The 26,008-nt window shown below is 37.3% G+C and overlaps 1 protein-coding gene, 1 long non-coding RNA gene and 1 pseudogene across 2 annotated transcripts; 2 read left to right on the top strand and 1 right to left on the bottom strand.

Annotated features, from left to right (window-relative positions):
- Positions 1-45: 45 nt before the first annotated feature.
- LOC136284261 (uncharacterized) lies at positions 46-2,296 on the bottom strand. Its single transcript, XR_010719101.1, has 3 exons — positions 2,166-2,296; positions 1,335-1,507; positions 46-178 (listed from the first exon to the last, which is right to left on the bottom strand). It is a non-coding gene; the product is annotated as an uncharacterized lncRNA (long non-coding RNA).
- Positions 2,297-10,563: 8,267 nt separating this feature from the next.
- Positions 10,564-13,935, top strand: LOC131789939 (microfibril-associated glycoprotein 4-like; annotated as a pseudogene).
- Positions 13,936-19,824: 5,889 nt separating this feature from the next.
- On the top strand, positions 19,825-23,364 carry LOC131789927 (microfibril-associated glycoprotein 4-like). The gene is made up of 5 exons (XM_059107115.2): positions 19,825-19,894; positions 20,452-20,693; positions 21,288-21,402; positions 21,917-22,303; positions 23,073-23,364. Exons 1-5 carry the CDS (start codon positions 19,825-19,827, stop codon positions 23,336-23,338), a joined length of 1,080 nt encoding a protein of 359 aa, XP_058963098.2. The 3' UTR covers positions 23,339-23,364.
- Positions 23,365-26,008: the final 2,644 nt, after the last annotated feature.

Raw genomic sequence — 26,008 nt, forward strand, 5'->3', positions numbered from 1 at the left:
CGTACAATGGACCGGGTTCAATCTCAAGGAAGCCAATGGCATGACCGGCTTGGTAAGGGCTCATAGGTGTGTTTACCGACAGTTGCACAAAATAAAGACCATATGGAAGTGATCGCGCAGAAAATGACCAAGACATCGAACTGCTGACCGTTGTGAAATTGCCCACGGTCACGTTGTCCTAAATCGAGATAAAATGCAAACAACAGATTCTCCCGTCTACGTAGACCGCTATAGATTAGTGACGATGTTCTTGATGTGCAAATGTAGGTTTTTATGCGATTGAAAAAAGGGGAGTTTGTTAAGGTGTCTGTTAGCAGAGCTGATGGTATCTAAACTAGTGCTGTGAAGAAACAGCTCCGACGATACGCCTTTAAAGGAACAGCTAAACAATCTATGGTATTCATGTGAAACTTTTGGGCACTTTATCGTTATTATTAAAATAAAAACAAATAAACAAAGAAAAAAAAACTACTGAAAACGTATTATTTACTTATTGACTGAGCGACTGAGGGCCAGACCGGAAAATATCTGGCCCGAGGTCAAGACGTAAGGACCCAGCGCAGCGAGGTCCGTGTTTCATGAACGAGAGTCAAATATTTTTCCATCTGGCCCACCTTACTCAGTCAATGAGCATTTTATCGTATGACTAATGAGTCTTAATAATTTCGAAAATTTTGTTTTAACTGTAATGCGACGCGACAATCTGGCGCGTGCCGGAAAAACACAGAAACGATTCTATAATAAAAACTTTTTCTCTATTTGTATGAGTTAGAACAAGAGACTCACAATTCATTGAAAGAGGTGACTTATTTTCTTATTTCTGTTCGCTGCTGACACTCAACTCGTGTTATCAACCAGCCTAAATTTTTATATTGAGAAAAACATGTTACTCACAAGAAAGTAACATACTGTAGTCAATTAATTTATAGCAGATTTGTAGAGAAGTTAACGTTCTAAATGAGTGCAGAAAGTAATCTTTCATTGTTTTTGTTTTGATTTACAACGCCTTGCCATTGGTCCAGAAAATTCGCACCACTTTTTCAACCAGATTTAAAACCAAAACCAATCGTGATTTGGTCACTCGTGTTTTCTAACGTTTCGTGCAGTTTGACTATTTTAAATTTTAGTTCTCATTGGCAAAGAGAACTCAACTAAAGTCAACCTCCACTCTGGTTTTTCGAAACTCAATAACAAACCGCTCTATAGCCACAGATTTACTAATATGATCAAACAATAAATCATCAAGTCGCGAAACGAAAAGTAAAAAACTGAGTGAATATCCTGTAAACCAAATAAGGGCACGACTTAGTCAATGAACAATAAATTACACTAACCGGCCCAAGAGATGCCACTTCCCAATTGTAATTCTTCTTCGGTGGATTAACACAGTAGAAACTCACATATCCCGCGGTTGATGTAGTATCCTGCTTGCGATGTTTGGTTGGGTTGTTCAAATGGGACGATAAAGACATTGATACACGAACATAGGAGCTTCCAAAACACTGTGCTTTAAATAGAAAAAAGAAATATTTATTGAGATAATAATTATAGGTAATAAAATGATTTCTCTTGCAATTTGGAAGTGCAATTTATAGTCTTTGAGGAATTTGAGAAATTTGAGAAACCGTGTTGTCCCTTTTTAATCATGTGGCGTAAATTTTGGCCGCGCGCGCGTGCTATTTTTAATTTGCACCCGTGTTACAGCCACGCGCGTAATTTTTTCATGTACATCATTATAATGTAATGATAAATAAGACATTGACTAAAATTAAAGTTCAGAGTTCTCTAAATGCTTCATGAGAATATCCTGGTGAATTTTGGAGTTATTTTTTGCCTTAGAGAAACGCATGAGATATTCTTTACGCGAGCAGAAAAAAAAAATTATAGACTAGTTATACGTCCTGAAGAGTTTTCGTCGCTTCCCAAAGTTTGCCACACTTGATAAGCGTTGTTTGCTATGGGAAAACAATATGACATCATGTTATGCACGAAATTGAGACATTTTACGAGGAAAATCACCGATCTACAATCGTTTTTGGGTGGACAAAACGTAATGATGAGCTTTTAATTGTATTTGAAATGAAGCTTTTAGGGATGACTTGGCTACACGGCCTAAACGAAGATTTCCACCATGATCACCTTGTTAGCAACCGCTATCTTCCTACCTCTGTATTGGTGTACGGCCATAACTTTTGCGTCAAAGTCATTAAGAGTTAATCCTATCATCTTATCAGCGATATATGTAATATTTTGAAAGCTTGTCGGAAAGTGATAATGTCCTATGATGTAACTGGAATTGTGGTCAGGCCTAAACGAAATGAAAAAATAAAAAAAAACTTAGAACAAACATTCATCCTACATACACAGCTTCTAATTCATGAACTCTCTCTTCAAAAAATGCATTCACAGGGTTGTAATTACACCTGAAATCAGTTTCAGAAAGCCTCAATGGTAAATCAGTCTTTGAATGGTCTTATATTCTACTGAACAGTGCGGAACACTCCAATCGTTTAAGTACTCTATCGATACACAAGTCGCAGATAGAAGAAGAAAGATTGTGAATATTTTAGTTCAGTAATGAAAGATTTTAGGTAAAGATATGTTTTCTTCTTGAAAGAACAACAAACCCTATTCCTTAAGAGAAACAAATCATTTCTTCAATTCAAGCGGTTTCTTCGTCCTTCTTTTAAAAATGGAGATACAACAACCAGGCAGGGTTAGTTGGAGTCATGCCCATAGTAAAGGAGTTGCTGACTTCCCAATGGTTTTGAAAACGTAAGTTAGAAGGGATTACAGATGACTGAAGACATAATAAGACTCAAGCAACAAGAGCTAACACTCCTTCAGAACGATGAAGGAGTAACATATTTTACCTGAAAAACCTAAGAGTTCCATTGTAGACACCACATATCTTCCGATTGGTTATCTCCTCAACAAGCTGCAAGGTTTGAGAAGAAGAGAAGGATAACGACGAAAGCAGCCAACCGAAATATACATTTTTACACAAGAACTTAACTCATTTTCTACAACGTAAAGTGACTGTGAAGAAAGTACCCTTGCTTTTCCTTTACACTAGTTTACGATTTCTTTCGGAATCTAAATCTCAGTTAAGCAATGATAATAACACAGCTCTGCCAACCTACCAAAGATTGCAACCCTGACGAAGCGTTTGTGAACGCCTGTGAATTCTTTGAGAAAATATCTTCATATCGTGGGAAGAAACTGCGATTTAACCGGACTAACAACTCCACGTCGTAGACTGTCGTCATAGATAAATAAATAGTTAGTATTCTTTTGAATTGTATTCATATTCCACAGTCTGTTTGGCTACTGCAAAATTTTAAATAGTATATCACTCAGTCATTCAATGAGTCAGTGAGTCAGTGAGCCACTGAGCCAGTGAGTCAGCGAGTCGTTAAGTCATTGAGTCCGCGGGTCATTCAGTCAGCGAATCACTGAGTAAGTAAGTCCGTGATTCACTGAGTCAGTGAGGCATTGAGTCAGGGAGTCCGTGATTCGTTGAGTTATGAGTCGATGAGTGAGCCAAAGATTCAGAGAGTCATTGAGTTAGTATGTCAATAGGTCAGTGAATCAGTGAGTAAGTGAGTCAATGAGTAGGTGAGTCATTGAGTCCGTGAGTCACTGACTCACTGAGTCAGTCAGTGAGTGAGTCGTTAAGTAATTTATCCATTGAGTCCGCGAGTCATTGAGTCAGTCAGTCACTGAGTCAGCAATGCAAGTCCGTGATTTACTGAGTCACTGGGTCAGTGACACAGTGAGCCAGTAGGTCGGTGAGTCAGTGAGTTAGTGAGTCAGTAAGTTGGTGATTCATTGATTCCGTGAGTTATTGAGTCCGTGAGTCACTGACTCATCGAATTAGTAAGTCAGTGAGTCAGTGGGTCAGTGAGTCAGTGAGTCAGTGAGTCAGTGAGTCAGTGAGTCAGTGAGTCAGTGAGTCAGTGAGTCAGTGAGTCAGTGAGTCAGTGAGTCAGTGAGTCAGCGAGTCAGAGATTCATTGAGTCATTGCGTCGATGAGTTTGTGAGTAATTGATTCTATCAGTCAGTGAGTCAGTAAGGCTAAATACATATGACATACCGTACACGTTGTATACATTCATCTTCCATGAATCGCCGTATCCATTACCGCAGTAAACAAGGTAGCTGTAACATCGATAGCACCACCCCCACCAACAGTAATGGTAGCAATACTGTCTTGTAGATACTTTATTACCATACTTATTGTACGTTTTCTCGGCATCAGGTCCAGAAAGACATTCCCCGCCTTTGTACAATGCAAAATATCTGTAACCTCTTCCTGTCGAGGCTTTGGCGCAGGCTTGGACTTTTTTTTGGCGATAAGCAACCGGTCCTGTTAAGAGAGGGTCTTGACCTTCTATGGAGGGTATGGGAGGTTTGCCGCTTTGCGCAGTCTTGTAGCAGTAATAATACCTGTTGTATTGAGGTGGAACTAAGAGGAAAAAGGAGGAGAGGATAAATAAAAACTTTGATCCCAAAGATAATTGCTGTTGCAGCATCTTTGCCTCTCTCATGCGTAGTCTGCAGTTAAATCTTGGAAACTCTGAGCAGTTCTTTCCTTCCAAGACTCGTTAATAGAAGTTGCAGGACGAAAACAAGTTTAAGAAACACGGTGCAAAACATTTGGCGTCCTAGTTGGTCCTTTGGCTTCAAATGAAAGGAAGGGTCCAAATACTGACAACCCAAATCCTGATACAAAGATTTTAGAGAGAGAAAGGTGGACTCAACATGGCTATGTACGATCTACGTTGACCTTGAGGTCCTTCTACATATCAGAATATATCCATTCTGCGAAATTCTATTGAAAAAGGGTGACTGAAGCTTTTGTTGGAAGGTTTAGACTGTCCACTCTTCTACAGAAAACAAATTGTATAGGCCACTCCCCTTTCCCATCTTGTTTCCAAGAAGGTTAGCGACGTGCCGTCCATTCAGTACCACTGAATAAAGGACAATGTCAAACCACACTCAAAATAAAATTTATGAACTGAAAGATAGAAATCAAAGACACTCACATATAAAGTTTTCCACGAGTGGAGAACAATTCCATTCTGACTGTGCATATATAGCGCACTGCCACCCAAAGAGGAGAAGTGTTGATTGTGCAATAATCCTTGGAACGAGAGACGCCATTCTGATCGCGGTGTTACCTTGACTACATTGGAATCAAACAAAAACAAAACTAGGATGGACAATTCGTACGTGTTGGTGAATTTGAATACGATAACATTGCTTAGACAACATAGGACGTTTGTCGCTATGGTCCTTGGTGAACGAGTCTCAGTGGTAGAGTGTTCGAAGTAGTAATTAAAAGGTCATAGTTTCCTCTCCTTTTGGGCCCACTCGGCTTAATTTGACCTTCTTTAGTTACAATACCATCACACAGAAGCATTACATATCGACATTTTTATTCCTAGCAGTGTGCAACAAGTAAGTTTGTCACCGTAGACCTAGTTAAAGGTTTAGCCTGCTTCGAGTCTCCTAAAGCTCAGTAGCAAAGGGTTCGATGTACTAATCGTAGGGTCGTGGGTTTGACTCTTATTTGGAGCACCCAGGTTTCTTTTATTCCGAGTATGACTGTGTCATTCACTGCATAAAATCTTGTTTCATAACATACCTCGTATCTTTCATGTTTTCCTATAACCTCGCTAATTTTTTAGCTCTTTTATCCATCCAACTTGCATTGCTATTCAGAGGGGGGGATCATCAACCACTTTGACTATGTTTAGGGGAAAAAAAAATAACTATAAATACAAAGCTGAGTTACAGTACTCTTATCTCTCACTTGACGGCTAAAAATAATAGAAACGTGTAATTATTTTCAAAATGATTTGGGTTTTTTCATTAGTGGTAAGCCGACTGCAGGGGCGGATTTTGTTTCAAAGCTTAATGTATACACACTTTTAGCATCCTAACCAGCCACGCAAACGAAACCGAAAAAGGGACTGAGAGAATCCTATCATTTTCCCTCAACCAAGTTTAACCTTTTCCCCTTAACCTAAGCAGCGTGACAAGCATCCAGTTTCTTCATACAGTATCATTAAGGGATCAACATTAAGGTTATGAGAATATAAATAAATCCAGAGCTTAGGGAGTTCCATACTGTTAAACTAATCCTCTCCGTCAGTGCCATAGGAGTAGTATAGAGAGCAGTATATGTTCACTCGTGTAAATGGGCGGAGAATACAATGAGTTTTCGACTTCGGAAACAACATGGCAGCTGCTCCAGTGTTAAAGGTTCCACTGAGTTAAAGTAATGTCGACTGTAAGGCTCATTATTAAGTACATCTGCCGCGAGTAGGTTCTGAGAAGTTTTACCTGCTTTAAATTTGTTCGGCTTTATCTTCAAATACTTACCACACTTATTTCGGATCTTAAATCATTAAAATTGTTTTCTTTGATGCATAACTTATGTGTAAATATGCAGGTCTTCACTAGTCCGTTTTTTGAAACAAACCATGGGTGGAAAATACGGTTTTTGCTTTTGTGTTATAAGAACTGAATGAAATCTTAACATTAAAAAAAATCCTGTAATGATAAGAAAATTCCTCGCGTGACTAGTCCCTAACAGAGTTGGAGAAAGGTGCACCTCCTGTTTGGATTTCTTGCAGGGTTTTTTGTGATTCGTGTTTGTTTTTACACCTTCCAAACAAGTCTTATGTAAATAATTGTGTTTCCATAACTCATTAAGAGGTTCATGTTCCGAAAAAGTCAAAATTACTTTTTCAGTTAGAAAAAACGCAAACACGTTTTCTTCTTTCTCCTCGCGCACCTGTTTCGTATAGTTTCCAGGTCTCAAGAAATTCACTGAAGGAGTCTGTTAAGTGATAGCGGCAAATTACGTAACTCTGTAACTCTTCAAGGAAAATTTTGCTGAGTCGGTGCATGTTTCGTTAATGCTGTATTTTGTTAAATGATTAATGTAGAATGTAAAGTGCTGGTCATACGGTTTTCAAACATACCAGGATCGAATGTTCTAGTGGTGAAATTCGAGGCTTTTTTTTTTACCAAAGTTGTCATTCGTGAAAATTATTGTTGTATTCTTAGTATAATTCTTTACAATTAAGGTAGAATAATAATAAAAAGTACTATTTTCTTTTATGAAATTAGGGTAAAATAATAATGACGAAATCATCCTTCTTTTTATTCTAGAATCCCAGATCTGAATGTATGAACACTGAATTGAATTCTAAAAATAAAGAGACTAGTGTCAAACACAGGACGAAATCACATGTTTCCGTATTTCTGAAACGTGGCGGAAGCATGCAACTCCATGTTTCCGTTATGTTTAACATGCACAAAAAGTGGTCCGGTTCCGTTGTATACGCAGCAACGGAAACGCGAGAAAACGTCACGAAACCGGTAACGGAAACACAGGTTATCCGTCGTGTTTCCAGAACGGTTTAACATGTTTCTGCCACGTTTCCGTTTACGGATTCTTGCAATTTCGTCCAGTGAAACTGTGTGTATTTACTTGAGAAAGGAAAAGTAAAGAAGCGTGAAACATTTAGCGGCAGAGGTTAGTTGTGTTCAAATATTACTATTTTTTAATTTGAAACTGAAATTGTTTTAGCTAAAAAAGAGGAATTTACACTTGGTGTAAAACTTATTCAAAACTATTCGATTTCGTTAATATTTAGAATCAACTCAAACCATATTCAATGGTAAACTTTGGGAATCTTACCTTTAAGTACGCACAACTTTGTGGCAGGTGAAGATAATTATTTTAAAATCTAATTTTTTAAAGTCGTCGATAGAATTCTAATATCTTCAACTTTCCCAAAACGGTCTTTGTTTCTTTTAAAAACTATGATTTTGCACTACTGTAGTTTAACATCTGTCATAAATAATTAATTTTGACTTCCGCTGAGAATCTTTCCCTTCACCTCCGGTTTTGTTCTTCGCTTACTATTATTATTAACTAATCACCTCCTCCTCACCCCTTGAAAAAGAAGGAAACAGAAAAAACGATTGAAATTCTTAATCAGTTGAAATTTCTTAGTTATTGGTTGGTGGTAATCTAGAGTAAAACTTTTTACCCCTTCAGTATTCAGATTTATTCTTCTTAAAGTCAAGTTTCTCTTTCAAAACATACTCTCTAAAACTTGTTCTTAACACCTGCTCCTTAACCAGAAATGTTTAGAAAAACCTCATTAAAATCTATGGAGGAGGCCGACTGTTTTTCAGTCTAGAAGTCATAACAGTAAGCAAATTTGAAGGAAATCTGACGAAAAACTCCCAATCTTTGAGGACTTCCTTTTTTAAGGCTTCTGTTAACGGCAGCTGTGTTCGTTAATTGACACAAAAAAAATTACTGCAGGGTTTCTAGGAAAGCATTAACAATCTGCAGAAGAAGCGCGGTCGAAATAATAACTGTCTCTGAACCAACTGTGAAAAGAAGAATATAAACCGTTATCTCCTGTCGCTTTCAAATATCATGTCATTTGAAGATTCTTGCTTCTGTTTACTCAGTCATTACAGAGTTCAAATCAGCTTATGGTTTTAACTTCATCAAATGATGAAGTGACACCGCTAGTAATAAAAAGATGGCTGTGGTATATCTAGTCTTTCTCTTGGTTAATAGAGCTGCGAGAGAATTACGAAATATTTCAATTCTATTTTAGTAAAAAATGGTGGATCCAGTTTACAAACTTTTAAAATCATATTCATATGAGACAAATCAAGTCAAGAACCTTTGAAACCTTCAATTTTCTTTCCCATGACATTTCGAACCTAAAATTACGTCATTCGGTGAAAATTAGGAAAAGCAAACCATGATACTGGGAATTTATTTATAATCAATCGCATGGGAATCTCCAAGTAGTTTTCCTTTAAAGGTTTGTGAAGATGCCAAGCGCCGTAATTTACGTTAATATAACGTGAGCAGAGATGAAAATTCGCAAAGAGAAAGCGAAATGGATAGTCCGAGTTTTTCACGCTTAGTTAGATTGCAAATTTAATTACTTACTGTGATAAAATCAAACACAGCTAACACGCGTATAGTATATTTAGTTTCATGTTCAAAAACAAAACAGAACGAAATAGGAATAACGAAAAACATACAAACAAACTGGCATTATTGTTAAAATTCATACAAATACGATGGTGTCAGAGCGACTGCTATCATACTGAGGTCCATCGCGGCTAGCTCATAATGGCGATCTTCGGTCATCGCAATGAAGCAAGCCTTGACATTACATCGGACGCCCTCCGACTGAATGACTAAGAGCTTGCTCTGGTATCCTTTCCGACACGTGGAGTGGAAGGCCACATCAGACAAAGTAGCTGAGTTTTACAGTGCTGTCATCCTGAGCGATCTTCATGTCCTTATGAATTCGTCTCTCGTTATTCATACAACACACGTCTCGAGTAGTTTGTTTTCTAATTGTCATGTGAGAGAACTTGCGTGTTTTTATGAACCCCAATTCAGTCGGAATTCACTGAACATTTCACTTTCAGATATGTATTAGAGACAAAAAAAAAAAAAACTTTAGGAAAAAGTGTTAAATTGTATCTGCCAAACTAATTCAGTTTGTAAACTATTGCAAATTGTGGAATTTGATGGCTTCTGAAATTTGATAGTTTGACATTTTTGACAGCATTCGTCTCGTTCAACCAATCAGATTATTTGAACCATTCTTACAAGGATCCTGATATGCCTATGGTAGCGTGCTTTATGAGAGTATAGAGCATGCTGACGATTCTGATGATCGCTTTGGAAGTAAAGTTTGTTTTGAAAATTGAAAGTAATGCTTGGAGAATTTAACGAATTCTTTATTAAAACAACTGATCGACTGCGTAACGTGTTTCCCCCAATACTTCTTACGTCCTCTAGCCGCTTCCTAAATGCTTTAAAACAGAACAGAGCACAGTCAAGGCTTCTCTATCTGATAATTATATCTTTAAGCACTATTTGGTACAATTGAAGGAGTTCGAATCATTCTTCGTTGATCTCGCGCAGATTTTGGATGGGCAAGAGAATTCAGGCCAAAATATTTTTACTGTGAAATGGCTTCAAATATGAGTCAAACGCTCTACGGACTTAAGACATTCTGCTGTGAAAGAATATAACCAAGGAGCCAACTCTATAATTGTGACAAGGTCTAATGTTACCTGTTCTGTCATTTGAACAGGAATTTGTGGAGATAAAAGCATAAATTACTTCTATCTCCAGGAAAACACCTGTCAGAGGTATCATTCATTAAAAGTTCAAGTTGATTTACCTCCTGAGAGAGCATGTGAAGGGATAGAAACACGCAACATAATAATACTTGAAATTTTTTAATAAAAATGATAGTGCAACTATTTTATCCATCTCGGTGGAAGCAGCTGTAAGTAGTCGTAATAAACAGCAAGAAAATATTTTATAAAGGGCATTCAAACACATATGTAAGTTAATTGCAACTAGTTCAGTATCCTGTCAGGGGCTGAAGTACCTGCTGTATAGAATAATAAACCCCCTGCATTCTTTGTTGTATGTAATATATTTGAGGGTGAAAAATAGAGGCGCCTTCTGCATTAGAAGTAGCTTTCTGTCGCGTATCTGCAAGGATGCGTTATTTAGACCTCCAGTTTTATCTCAAAATGAAAACCATCGTCTTCATCGTCTCCATCAAGTTTGGAACTTTCTTCTCTTGGTGTAATTGCTGTTTGGGTAAGAACATCTTGTAATTTGTTAATTTTGGTAACTGTAAGGATTTAATTTAACTACGTTAGATACAAAACTATTGGAAAAGTGGGAATTGTTTTTTCTCTCCATTACTGATATTATATTTAGAAGTTATCTTTTACATATTGCTTTTTCATTTTGATAACTGTAAGGATTCAATTTAACTACAAAACTTTTGGAAGAAAAATAATAATTTGAAGAAGAAATAGCCCTTCAAGTTCCGTAAATTTGTCAAACTCCCATTAATACGACTCCATGGGCGTTTTTGGAGAATAATGACGTTAAGTTAAGTTAATTTACAAAGAGAACGCATTGACGGTAGATGGGAATAAAAATTGGATGAAAAAGTACTCGAAAAGCTCTTTATCTTGAAGAGAGCCACAATAAAAATTTTTTTCGCTTTCCACAGATGACGAATTTCGTAATATCGTGTTCAAACAACCAATCCCGAATAAGATATTGAAGAATCATTTGATTAAGACTGAGGATGTGCCTAATGAGGGGAGCTGTCGTGTGTTGTGTTATATGGACCCCGACTGCGTGTCCATCAACCTTGGACCATTTATGCGAGGAAAACACATATGTCAGTTAAACAATGCTACTGACAAAAGTCTCGCCAGTGAACGTGGTTTTACTCACCTTGCCATTGAGGTAACGAGCACATTTTATTCATCTCTTTGAGCTGTTTTGTGGTACCTGAGTGCAGATAGATTCTCTAGCCTCGAAGGATGCATTTATGGACTTGTTCTTCCATATAATCTTGATGATCATAGCGTACTTCAATAACAGGTGGCTCAAATCACATCCATTAGATTCTTGCACGAACCTCAAGCGCGGTGGATGAAATATAAAAATAAGAAAACCTAAGAATTAATCGTCCTTCACCGAAGCTTACAGTGATTCCTTTAAAGTATTTTTGAAGCCAAAACAATCGATGGGAAAAATTTATACGCATATATGGTGACAACATCTAAGATAAGATTACTTGGTGATTTCAATTAAGAGTTTAAGAAATTTGGAATGCGAGGGTTTTGTATCACAGCACGCTGTTATTTGCACACGAAACTTGCATCTCCTTATCAATCAGGCATAAAATTTGCTTGTGATTAATTTTAAAAAATTCTTAATGGCGCCTTAACACATTTTCCTTTTTTCAGAGTTTGGAGATGTTATCATAACAACTTTGGTTATAAGTTTAATGAAACGTGCTTCATTTTATATTTGTTATTGAATAGAACCATTGTGATAGCGGCCCGTGTTTAAATTGAGGCATCTGCCAAGCTGGTTTCACAAGTAAAGGTTTTCGGTGTTCTGTCCAGAAGAATTCAGCGGAGGAGAAGTTTGCCAAGGTATTGTAAAGGTGATGATATGGTCAAAAATTGCAGCATAAATCCTCTGAAACCTTGTGAATAAAGGAGGTAAGTTTTTAAAGAAACTGTGGTGCCGCGTCGGTGGGAGAGTATGACAAGGTGATAAAGTATTATTAACTGAGTTTTAAAGCTGACGTTAAAGCGGTGTGTTAACACTGCGTTAGAGCGAAGCGTAGATCATTTCATATGTAATCCATTTAATTATTTTATCTTAAGTGAGGTGTGTCTCCTTTCTTGCCTAAGTTTCTTATTTTGATATGGAATCGATATCGTTTGGAAAACACTTCTGTGTCTGAATTTACCAATTTTTTTTATTGCTCTCATCAGTAAAGATACTGTTCTAATCGAGTCAGTACCTTGTTGTTTGCTGCATATTCTACGCGATCAGTTTTTTTTCTAATTTATTTTTTTAAATTTTTATTCTAGCTTTCAGAAATTGCGCTGACATTTTTAAATCAGGCCAAAAAAGAGACGGTGTTTACATCATCAAACCTGACGACCGATCAGCTTTTGATGTCTTCTGCGACCAAACAACGGCCGGTGGAGGATGGACGGTATTCCAGAAAAGAATCGACGGTTCCGTTGACTTCAACCGCCACTGGAGCGATTATAAGCATGGCTTCGGAAACCTCAGTGGCGAGTTTTGGCTTGGCTTAGACAGGATTCATCGCCTGACTTCAGATTATAACAGCATACTACGAGTAGACATGGAGGACTTCGAAGGGGGAAGTGCTTATGCCGAATAGAACCTTTTTAGAGTCAGGAGTGAACATGACAAGTACCGGTTGATCGTTTGGTCGTATTTAACATCAGGTGACTGAATTGACTTACACACACATTGAGCAGAAAAGCTAACAACAACAGTTTCAACACAAACAAAGACAGAAATCTAACAACAGTAATTGAATAAGAGATAGAACATTGTTAAGGAAGTTAAGAAAATACTAAGCTCAGCAGTTTAGTAATTATTCACTTAAAACAAAATTCGACAATGGTTAATCATTTAGTAAAAGATTTAGATAATCTCGAGGAGATCTCTTTTTTTCCCTTTTCTCAGCCTTTTGCTGATAAAATAGTATTTGAAGGGGTTCTGGTTCTTGAGAGGAGTATAATTGAGATGTGTGATTAACCCTGTCGGTCTCGTCTTCTGATTCCATTTCCTACTCCCTTCTCACCACCGCCTACCTTCATTGTGTACTCGAAGCCATTTTGGTAGCTATATACATATTTTCTATGGTGAATCGAGCTCAAACAAGCATGGATGCAGAAAAGACTTCATAAGCGCAGAAGGAAGAGTAAAAACTTAAACCTTATTTATACGGAATAGCAAATATGCAGCCATTGCTTTAAACCTACTCTTACAAGATCAGTGGCGGATCTAGGGGAGGGGCCCGAGGGACCCAGGCCCTCTCCCCTGCCTTATTTTGGGTAAAAAAAATTGCAAAAGAATCACAGAGGGAAGAAAAGCCGGCAGGGCAAGCGACAGAAAACCTCCCCCCTCCCCCTCCCTTTACCTAGCTCAAGGTCTGGATCCGTCACTGAGGACAGTATAACTTTTAAATATTTACCTGGTTTTTTGCTTTGGTAAATTTCTCAGGAACCGCTGGTGACTCCTTCTCTTACCATCGTGGCTGGCCATTTTCTACTCCGGATGAAGACAACGATCTCAAATCTGATGAGAACTGTGCCCTTAAGTACCATGGTGGCTGGTGGTTTAAGAATTGTCACACGGCTTTTTTGAATGGTCCTTACATACATGGGCCAAACCCTGATCACGGCGAAGGCAATATTTGGAAACATTTTCGAGGTTTTCATGACTCATTGCAGAGCTCTCAGATGAAAATAAGACCTGGAGACTTTTAAGCTGTTGAATAATAGTTTCTCTTACGTAGCAATGATTTTTGTGCTGAAGCACAGCACACGGTTTTATTCAGTATTGTTAGCGACATAAAACCAAATAAAACCAATGGTGGAAAACAAAGCACTCAGATGACCATAAGACTGCGAGTCGTCTGAGTTGGACTGAAGTACCTGTTAGGTAGCACGGATGATGTCTTAAACTTTTCTGAACATAGCAAACGCGTTCACTCAGAATTTTTAGTGACATGGGGAAAGATAGACCTTCTCTGTTTGATTACAAAGCTTGTACCTGAGTCTTATGGAAAATAATAGTAGATAGCTTTGATTTTGGCATTGACGTTTATCACAACACAGAAGATGAAAGCCAACCTCTGATTGATTGATACCGAGAGAGTAGGAATTGAAAAAAAAAAATGGAAAATATCACTAATTCATGGCAACCGTGAACATTTTTGCATGAACAGTCAAGAACTAGACAGCGAATGCATAATATTACAGTCTTTCATTTGCGTGAATGTTGAACAAATAAAGTTAAAATGAAACGACAAGGACGATGCTTGTTCTCATTTTCATGCGTGTTCGATTCATGTCGCGAGTCTCGTGTTATATCACTGAAAAAAAGTCTTCGTAAAGGCTGCTATCAAATGGCAAATATAATCATTGTTTGGTCATGACCATTTTCATATTCATTTGCAAGCAGTGAGAGTTGGCGGCCTGACTCATTCTTTTAAATATGCTTTAAAGAGGCATTGTTATGATATGAGCATCTATTATATTTGCTTAAATTTTTCAAGTTAGCTATTTCCAATCCATTTCAATCTTCTCCATCCTTAACGATACTCTTTCACTTTTGGACGCAACTTGTCAAATGTTCGGTCCAAACCCATCTGTGTTCCTTGCAATCATTACGTACTAACTACTAAAGACAAAATTTGTTGTATGTCAACAAAACGTTAACGTCTCCCGTCTTATGCCATAAGATTTTACTCTGGTATGACGCAATTGGAACACTTTAAAATATGCTTGTCGTGTATCATGCATGTCTCCAAAATTAGTATCCTTCAAGCTTCTGTAAAATAAATGGAAAGGTTTTGTGGAAAAAAAATTACATTTTCCGCAGTTTCAGAAATGTTTGAACGCTTCTGAAAGGACAGTTACTAATTATGTGTTTTTGTTAAAGTGTAACACAACGGTAAAATTAATTTTAGTTATAATGTCTAAACGTGCCTAGGTTTATGGAAGCTTACTGTTTATCTTCAAATCTTTGTGATCAAGAAACTCTGTATAAACAAACATTGCATGCTTTAATTCTAAGCTCAAAATAGACTGTAGATGTAAAAGTTACGAAATTCAACTTAATTGTACTTGAGCTGAGCGGGAGCATAAATAAAAGTTAACTTTTATTTCCGAAATGTTTCACCTCAGTTGATTCCTACTTCTCTTTTATTTCCTCGCAGTTACAATTGTCCGACGATCAACCTTTCCTTTGTCGTCATTTCCTACTGAAATCGAAATATCACATTAGTAAGCTGGTATTAGCGATACAACAATTTAGTATCAATCACCTCCTCCTCACCCCTTGAAAAATAAGGAAAGAGAGAAAATTAATGAAATTCTTAACCCTTTCACTCCCAGATCAAATTTGTCTTTCTCCTTACTGTCAACAATACAATTCTTATAATGTTAGTTGAGAGAATTTAGTATTGGGTCAACAAATAATATCAAAATTGAAATTTTTTTTTGTTCTCATTACTTATCTGGTTGACATTGTATTAGTATGTTGGTCACTCATGGGAAGTAAAGTGTTAATTAATCAGTTGAAATTTCTTAGTTATTGATTTGTGGTAATCTAGAGTGAAATTCTTTACTCGTGTCAGAATTCAAATTTTTTCCTTTCTTAAGGTTAAGTATCTCTTTTTTAACATATTCTTTTAAAACCTTTTTCTTAATACCTGCTCCTTGACCAGAAATGGTTTAAAGTTTAAAACAACCTCATTGAAATCTTTGGAGGAAGCCGACGGTTTTTGAGTCTACATGTAATAGCAGTAAGCAAATTTGAAGGAAAAACTCCCAGTCTCTGAGGAATTCCTTTTGCAAAGCTCCTGATAACGTAAGCTGTATTCGTTAATTGACACAGAAAAAAATTACTGCAGGGTTTCTTGGAAAACATGAACAATCTGTAGAAGGAGTGCAGTCGAAATAACCAACTGTGTTGGTTTGGTCTCTGAACCAACTGTGAGAAGAAGAGTAAAAACTGTTATCAGTCGAACCTGAAATTACCTCATTCGATGAAAATTAGGAAAAGCAAACCATGATACTGAGAATTATTTGTTATTAATAGCATGGGAATCTTCAAGTAGTTTCATATATATAGTTCAGATATAATGCGAAAAAGAAACGCGGTCGAAAAAATAACTGTCTCTGAATCAACTGAGAGAAGTAGAATAAAAACCGTTATCTCCTTTCGCTTTCAGATATCATGTCACTTGAAGACTCTTGCTTTTGTATACTCAGTCATTACAGAGTTCAAATCAGCAGGGCTTTACGTTCATCAACTGATGAAGTGAAACTGCTAGTAATAAAAAGATGGCTGTGGTTTAAATGTCTAGTCTTTCTCTTGGTGTCTCTTTTCTCAGAGCCTCGAGAGAATTTCGAAATATTTCAATTCCATTTTCATTCATTCAAGTTCAGATATAGCGCGCGCTGTCATTGGTTGAAAAAACGTGCTCCATCAGAGTACAAAACATAGAGCTGAACTAAAGTTGTTACGCCATTTGCCAAATTGTCTTGTGTCCGACCTCTTCCCGGACCTCTCTCGCCCCTTGAAAAAGAAGGAAAGAGAGAAAACAAACGAAATTCTTAATCAGTTGAAATTTCTCAGTTATTGGTTGGTGGTAATCTGGAGTGAAACTCTTTATCCTTTTAGATTTCAATTTTTTTTTCTTTCATAAAATCAAGTCCCTCCTCTAAAACATATTTCTTAAACCTTGTTCTTCTTTAAACCTGCTCCTTAACCAGAAATAGTTTAAAGTTTTAAACAACCTCATTGAAATCTATGGAGGATGCCGACGGTTTTTCAGTCTACACGGAAAATTTGAAGGAAATGTGCCGAAAAACTCCCAGTCTCTGAGGAATTCCTTCGTAAAGCTCCTGATAACGGCAGCCGTGATCTTTAATTGACACACAAAAAAAACTACCGTAGAGTTTCTTGGAAAACATCAAAAATCTGTAGAGGGAGCGAGGTCAAAATAATAACTGTCTCTGAACCATCTGTGAGAAGAAGAATAAAGACTGTTATCTCCTGTTGTTTTCAAATATCATGTCCCTTGAAGATTCGTGCTTTTGTTTACATAGTCATTACAGAGTTCTTATCAGCCTAGGGTGTTACGCTCATCGCCTGATGAAGTGACACTGCTAGTAATAAAAAGATGGCTGTGATTTAAATGTCTAGTTTTTTCTCCTGTTAATCAGAGCGGCGAGAGAATTTCGAAATACTTCAATTCCATTTTGGTGAAAAATGGTGGATCCAGTTTACAAACTTTTAAAATCATATTCATATGTGAAAATCAAGTCAAGAATTTTCAATTTTCTTTTACCTGATTTTTCGAACCTAAAATTACGTCATTCGATGAAAATTAGTGAAAGCAAACCATGGTACTGGGAATTTATTTATAATCAATCGCATGGGAATCTCCAAGTAGTTTTGTTATAAAGTTCAGATGTAACGCGCGCTGTCATTGGTTGAAAGAGCGTGCTCTATCAGAGTACAAAACACAGAGCTGAACTAAAGCTATCACGTCATTCACCAAATTGTACTAATGTCCAACCTTTTCCCGGACTTTTCGCTAGCTTTCTTTCGTTAACTGGAAATGAAATTTCGGAACGAGCGAGTCGGAAAGTAGCAACAGAAGAACTAAACAAACGTTTGTAAAAATGCCAAGCGCCGTAATTTACGTTACTACAAAGTGAGCAGAGATGAAAATCCTCAAAAAAAAAGCGAAATGGAAAGTCCGAGTTTTGAAGGTTTTTCACGCTCAGTTGCATAGCAAACTTAATTACTTACGGTGCATGATAAAAATCAAACACAGCTAACACTCGTATAGTATATTTGATTTCGTGTTCAAAACCAAAACAGAACGAAATAGGAATGATGAAAAACATAAACAAACTAGCATTATTGTTAAAATTCATACAAATACGAAGGTGTCAAAGCGACTGTGATCATGCCAAGGTCCATCGCGGCTAGCTTATCATGGCAATCTTCGTTCGCTCGCTCTTTCACTGCGAACAAATTGCTCGAGAAAATTCAGGTATTAAAATGAATGAAAGTTCCATCGTTCAGTTTAATTGTAACCAAATACCTCACGATTCAACTTTCTGGGTACTTTTTGTGAACGATTAAAATTAATTGCAGACGGGTTTTGGGCCGCTTGTCAACCAACGCAATGACGCTGTTGTTTATACAAATTCATTCTGAAACCAATATTTTTCTGTCAACCAAAGTGATTTGAGTGAGAGAAAAGAGAGGATTCATAAGTTATTCATCGGCTTGAGATAGTGAACCACGTGTTTGCTTAAAAATACCGCCCAGCCGGAAAAACGAGATATATTTATTAAAAATGGCAACGAAAGTTGGGATGTACTCGGCGACTCACGAAAGCGTTACCGTGGCCCGTGGGCAGAGATAGGAAAATACTGACCGGGTAAAGAACCAATCAGATTGCAAGATTTGTTACCGTGCCCTCTCAAAAAAAAAAAAAAAACAAGAAAACTGTTATCTCCTGTTGCTTTCAAATATCATGTCATTTAAAGATTCTTGCTTTAAATTTGTTTACTCAGTCATTACGGAGTTCAAATCAGCTAAGGGTTTGAAGTTCACAAACTTATGAAGTGACACTGCTAGTAATAAAAGGATAGCTGTGGTATAAATCTCTAGTCTTTCTCTTGGTTAATATGAGCTGCGAGAGAATTTCGAAATATTTCAATTCCATTTTAGTGACAAAATGGTGGATCCATTTTACAGACTTTTAAAATCATATTCACATGTGACAAATCAAGTCTAGAAATTTCGATTTTACTGAATTTTCCTTTTAATGACTTTTCGAACCTGAAATTATGTTATTCGGTGAAAATTAGGAAAAGCAAACCATGATACTGGGAAATTATTTACAACCAATCGCACGGGAATCTCCAAGTAGTTTTATTTAAAGTTCAGATATAGCGCGCAGTTATTGGTTGAAAGAACGTGTACTAACAGAGTACAAAACATAGAGCTGAACTATAGCTGTCACGCCATTTACCAAATTGCACTATGTCCGACCTTTTTCTCGGACTTCTTTCTAGCTTTTTTTCGTTCATTGGAAGTTAAATTTCGGAACAAGCGAGCCGGAAAGCAGCAATAGAAGAACCAAATAAAAGATTGTAAAAATGCAAAGCCGTAATTTACGTTTCTATACAGTGAGTATAAATTGCTTTCATCTCCCTAACAACACCTGTTGGAGGTATCATTAACAGTTCAAACTAATTTAACTGCCCGAGAGAGCATATAAAGGAAGAGAAACACGCAACATGATAGAGCTTGTCATGTTGCGACACTTTTATTCATTTCGGTGGAAGCAGCTGAAGGCAATTGTTACAAATTAGACAGCTAGAAATTATTTCATAAAGGGCGTTCAGTCACATATTACTTAATTACAATTAGTTCAGAATCCGGTCTGCGGCTGAAGTACCTGCTGTTTAGAACAATACACCCCCTGTACTCTTTAGAGTATGTGATATATTTAAGGGTGAAAAATAGAAGTGCCTTCTGCATTAGAAGTAGCTTTCTGTCGCGTATCTGCAATGAACCGTTACACCTCCAGTTTTATCTCAGACCTCTAGTTTTATCTCAAAATGACAACCATCGCCTTCATCGTCACCATCATGTTTGGAACTTTCTTCTCTTGGAGTAATTGCTGTTTGGGTAAGAATATCTCGTTACTTTTTCCTTCTATTGTCTTAAGATATCTCTTTTACTGCAGATTAATTTTTCATGCCTTCAGTCTCGACAAACTGTAGCTAACTGCGAAATTGTAACATACCTGTAACTTGTTGTAAACTTTTTACATGTAATCTTGTAACTAAAGCCAAAACCTACTGTCTTCAGACCATTGTCATTCCAAGCCATTTTTTTCTCTTGGATTGGTTTTTTTCTCTCTCTCCGTCACTGATATTATACTTTTCAAGTTACCTTTTACATATTCAAAAGATTCATTTGAAGTATGTAGGATGCAAAACTATTGGAAAACATATAATAATTTCAAGAAGAAATAGCCCTTATTCCGTAAATTTACCGAACTCCCATGAATGCGACTCCATGGACGTTTTTGCAGGGTAATGACCTTAAACCTATATGGATAAAGTTAATTCACAAGGAGTACGCACTGACGATAGATGGGAATAGAAATCGGATAAAAAAAGGAATCAAAACGCTTTTTATCTTGAAGAGAGCCACAGTAAAAACGCGTTTGCTTTCCACAGATGACGAATTTCGCAATATCGTGTTCAAAGAACCAATCCCGAATAAGATATTGAAGAATCATTTGATCAAGACTGAGGATGTGCCTAATGAGGGGAGCTGTCGTGTGTTGTGCTATATGGACCCCGACTGCGTGTCCATCAACCTGGGACCATTTATCCAAGGGAAACACACATGTCAGTTAAACAATGCCACAGACAAAAGTCTCGCTAATGTACAAGGTTTTACTCACCTTGCCATTGAGGTAACGAGCACATTTGATTTATCTTTTTGGGCTGTTTTGTGGTACCTAAGTGCAGGTAGGTTCTCTTGCCTCGAGGGATGCATTTGGGGACTTGTTTATGTTCCATATAAACATGGCGTGACCAAAGCGTACTTTAATAACAGGTAGCTCAAATCACATCCTTTAGGTTCTTTTACGAACCCCAAGCACGGTGGATAGAAAAGTATAACCTAAGAATTAATCGTCCTTCACTGAAGCTTATAGTGATTCCTTTAAAGTATTTTTAAAGCTAAAAAATCGATGTGAAAATATTTATACGCATATATGGTGACGAAATTTAAGATAAGATTTCTAGGTGATTTCAATTAAGAGTTTAAGCGATTTGGAATTGCGTGGGTTTTGTATCGCAGCACGCTGTTATTTGCCCACGAAACTTACATCTCCTTATCAATCAGGCACGAAATTTGCTTGTGATGAATTTTAAAAAAATCTTAATGGCGCTTTACACATTTTCCTTTTTTCAGAGTTTGGAGATGCTATCATGACAACTTTGGTTATAAGTTTAATGGTACTTTATAGCGGAACGTGCTTTATTTTATATTTGCTACTAATTAGAACCCTTGTGATAGCGGCCCATGTTTGAATGGAGGCACCTGCCAAACTGGTTTCACAAGTAAAGGTTTTCGGTGTATCTGTCCAGAAGAATTCAGCGGAGGAGAAGTTTGCCAAGGTATTGTAAAGGTGATGATATGGTAAGAAAATTTGCAACATAAACTCTTTGAAACCTAATGAATAAATGGAGTAAGTTTTATAGAGACTGTTGTGCTGCGTCGGATGGATAGTATAACAGGGTAATAAAGTATTATCACCTGAGTTGATAACGTAAAAGTTGGCCACCGTAAAGAGTTTTAAAGCTGACGTTTCGTGCGTTAGCTCTGCGTTAAAGCGAAACCTAAGTCATTTCTTATATTTTCCATTTAATTATCTTATCTTAAGTAAGGTGTGTCTCCTTTCCTGCCTAAGTTTTTTTATTCTGGTTATCTTTTTCATGACCTTTTTTTTAACTACAATTCTTTCGTATCGATATCGTTTGGAAAACACTTCTGTGTCCTAATTTACTAATTTCTTTCATTACTCTCATCAGTTTAGATACTGTTCTAATCCAGTAAATACCTTGTTGTTTGCTACATAATATACACGATTAGTTTTTTTTTTTCAACTTTTTAAATTTTTTATTATTCTAGCTTTCAGAAATTGCGCTGACATCTTTAAATCAGGCCAAAAAAGAGACGGTGTGTACGTCATCAAGCCTGACGACCGATCAGCTTTTGATGTCTTCTGCGACCAAACAACAGCTGGTGGAGGATGGACGGTATTCCAGAAAAGAATCGACGGTTCCGTTGACTTCAACCTCAACTGGAGCAACTATAAGCATGGTTTCGGAAATCTCAGTGGCGAATTTTGGCTTGGCTTAGAAAGGATTCATCGACTGACTTCAGATAATAACAGCATGCTACGAGTAGACATGGAGGACTTCGAAGGGGAAAGTGGTTATGCCGAATACAGCTTGTTTGGTGTCAGGAGTGAACATGACAAGTACCAGTTGATCCTTGGTTCTTATAACACAGCAGGTGACTAAATTAATTTCAACGCACATTGTGCAAAAAAGCTAACAGCAACAATTTCAGCACAAACAAAGACGGAAATCTTACTACAGTACTTAAATAAGAGAACATCGTTAAGGAAGCTAAGAAAATACTAAGCTATAGTACTAAGTACTATTCACGTAAAACAAAATACAATCACGGTTAATCATTTAGTAAACGATTTAGATAATATCGAGGAGATCTCTTTTTTTTTTCCTTTTCCCAGCCTTTTGTTGATAAAATAGTGCTTGTAGGGTTCTGGTTCTTGAGAGGAGTATAATTGAGATATGTTATTAACCCGGTCGGTCTCGTCTTCTGATTCCATTTCTCACTTCCTTCTTACCACCACCTACTTTCATTGTGTACTCGAAGCCATTTTGGTAGCTATATACACATTTTCTGTGGTAAATCGAGCTCAAACAAGCGTAGATGCAGAAAAGACTTCATAAGCGCGGAAGGAAGAGTAAACACTCAAACCTTATTTATACGGAATAGCAAATATGCAGCCTTTGCTTTAAACCTACTCTTGCAAGATAGGTGGCGGCCGGCGGATCTAGGAGAGGGCCCCTTCCTCTTCATTATTTTGGGTAAAAAAAATAGCAAAAGAATCTCAGAGGAAAGAAAAGCCGGTAGGGAAAGCCAAAGAAAACCTCCCCCTCTCCCTCCCTTTCCCTAGCTCAAGGTCTGGATCTGCCACTGAAGACAGTATAACTTTTAAATACTTTCCTGGTTTTTGCTTTGGTAAATTTCTCAGGAACCGCTGGTGACTCCTTCTCTTACCATAATGGCTGGCCGTTTTCTACTCCGGATGAAGAGAACGATTTCAAACCCACTGGGAACTGTGCCCTTGAGTACCAAGGTGGCTGGTGGTTTAAGTGGTGTCACAAGGCTTTTTTGAATGGTCCTTACATACATGGGCCTAACCCTGATCACGGCGAAGGCAATATTTGGGAACATTTTCGAGGTGTTCGTTACTCATTGAAGAGCTCTCAGATGAAAATAAGACCTCGAGACTTTTAAGCTGCTGAATAATAGTTTCTCTTACGTTGCACTGATTTTTGTGCTGAGGCATTTTCGAACACAGACCATAAGACTGCGAGTCCCCTGAGTTGGACTGAAGTACCTGTTAGGTAGCACAGATGATGTCTTAAACTTTTCTGAACATAGCAAACGCGTTCACTCAGAATTTTTAGTGACATAGGGATAGACAGACCTTCTCTGTTTGATTACAAAGCTTGTACCTGAGTCTTATGGAAAATAATAGTGGATAGCTTTTATTTTGGCATTGACGTGTATCACAACACAGAAGATGAAAGCCAACCTCTGATTGATTGATACCGAGAGAGGAGGAAATTAAAAAAAACAAGGAAAATATCACCAATTCATGGCAACCGTCAACATTTTGCATGAACAGTCAAGAAGCAGACAGTGAATGCATAATATTACAGCTTGTCATTTGCGTGAACGTCGAACAAATAATATTAAAATCACACGACAAGGTCGATGCTTGTTCTTATTTTTATGCTTGTTCGATTCACGTCGTAAGTCTCGAGTTAAGTCGCTGAAAAAAGTCTTCGTAAAGGCTGCTATCAAATGGCAAATGTAATCATTGTTTGGTCATGAATATTTTAATCTTCATTTGCAAGCAGTGAGGGTAGGCCGCCTGACTCAGTCTTTTAAATATGCTTTAAAGAGGCATTGTTATGATATGAGTATCTATAATATTTGCCCTAAATTTTTCAAGTTAGATACTTCCAATCCATTTTAATCTTCTCCATCCTCAATAATACTCTTTCGCTTTTGGACGAAACTTATCAAATGTTCGGTCCAAACCCATCGGTGTTCCTTGCGATAATTACGCACTAACTATGACGCAAAGACACAAAATTTGTTGTATGTCAACAAAACGTCAAAGTCTCCTGTCTTATCCCATAACATTTTACACTGGTATAACGCAATCGGAACACTTTAAAATATGCTTGTCGTGTATCATGCACATGTCTCCAAAATTAACATCCTCCAAGCTTCTGTAAAGTAAATGGAAAGTTTTTGTGGAAAAAAATCTATTTTCCACAATTTCAGAAATGTTTGAACGTTTCTGAAAGGAAAGTTACTAATTATGTGTTTTTGTTATAAAATGCAATGCAACGGTAAAATTAATTTTAGTTATAATGTCTAAACGTGCTTAGGCTTATGGCAGCTCACTGTTTATCTTCAAATCTTTGTGATCCAGAAATTCTGTATAAACAAACATTGCATGCTTTAATTCTAAGCTCAAAATAGGCTGTACATGTAAAAGTTACGCAGTTCAACTTAAGTGTATTTAGGCTGAGCGGGAGTATAAATAAAAGTTAACTTTTATTTCGGAAATGTGTCACCTCAGTTGACTCCTACATCTCTTTTATTTCCTCGCAGTTTCAATTATCCGACGATTAACCTTTCCTTTGTCGTCATTTCCTAAAACAATTTAGTATCAATCACCTCCTCCTCACCCCTTGAAAAAGAAGGAAAGAGAGAAAACAAATGAAATTCTTAGTCAGTTGAAATTTCTCAGTTATTGGTCGGTGGTAATCTAGTATGAAAATCTTTACCCTTTCAGATTTCTTTCTTAAAGTCAAGTTTCTCTTTGAAAACATATTCTTTAAACCTTGTTCCTAACACCTACTCCTTGACCGGAAATGGTTTAAAGTTTAAAACAACCTCATTAAAATATTTGAAGGATGCCGACGATTTTTCAGTCTACATGTAATAGCAGTAAGCAAATTTGAAGGAAAAACCGGGGAGTCTCAGTCTTTGAGGAATTCCTTTTGTAAAGCTCCTGATTAACAGCATGGGAATCTTCAAGTAGTTATATATATATATATATATAGTTCAGATGTAACGCGCGCTGTTATTGATTAAAAAAGCGTGCTCTATCAGGGTACAAAACACAGAGCTGAACTAAAGTTGTCACGCCATTTGTCAACTTGTATTGTGTCCAACCTCTTCTCGGACCTCTCTCTAGCTTTTTTTCGCTAATTGGAAGTGAAATTTTAGAATAAGCGAGTCGGAGAGTAGCAACAGAAGAACCAGACATAGGTTTGTAAAAATGCAAGCGCCTTAACTGACGTGAACAGAGATGAATCTCCTTCAAGAGAAAGTCAAATGGACAGTTCGAGTTTTGAAGGTTTTTCACGCTCAGTTAAATTGCAAACTTAATTACTTAAGGTACTAAAAATCAAACAAAGCTAACACATGTGTAGTATTTATAGTTTCGTGTTCAAAAACAAAACATAACAAAATAGGAATGATGAAAAACATAAACAAGCTGGCATTAATGTTAAAGTTCTTACAAACACGACGGTGTCTGAGCTACTGCGATCGTGCTAAGGTCCATCGCGGCTACCTTATCATGGCGATGTCCGGTCATCGCATTGAAGCAAGCCTTGGAACTACACCGGACGCCCTTCGAGTGAACAACTAAGAGTTTGCTCTGATCTGATATCCTTTCCGATGCGTGGAGTGGAAGGCCACATGAGTCACAGCAGCCGAGCTTTACAATGCTATCATCCCGAGCAATCTTCATGTACTTATGAATTCGGCTGTCGTTAGTCATACAACACACGTCTTGCGCAGTTTGTTTTTTGCGAAAGAACTTGCGTGTTTTTATGAACCCCAATTCAGCCGGAATTCACTGAACATTTCACTTTC

This window comes from Pocillopora verrucosa, chromosome 11 (genome assembly GCF_036669915.1).
Source record: "Pocillopora verrucosa isolate sample1 chromosome 11, ASM3666991v2, whole genome shotgun sequence".
Taxonomy (NCBI): Eukaryota; Metazoa; Cnidaria; class Anthozoa; order Scleractinia; family Pocilloporidae; genus Pocillopora; species Pocillopora verrucosa.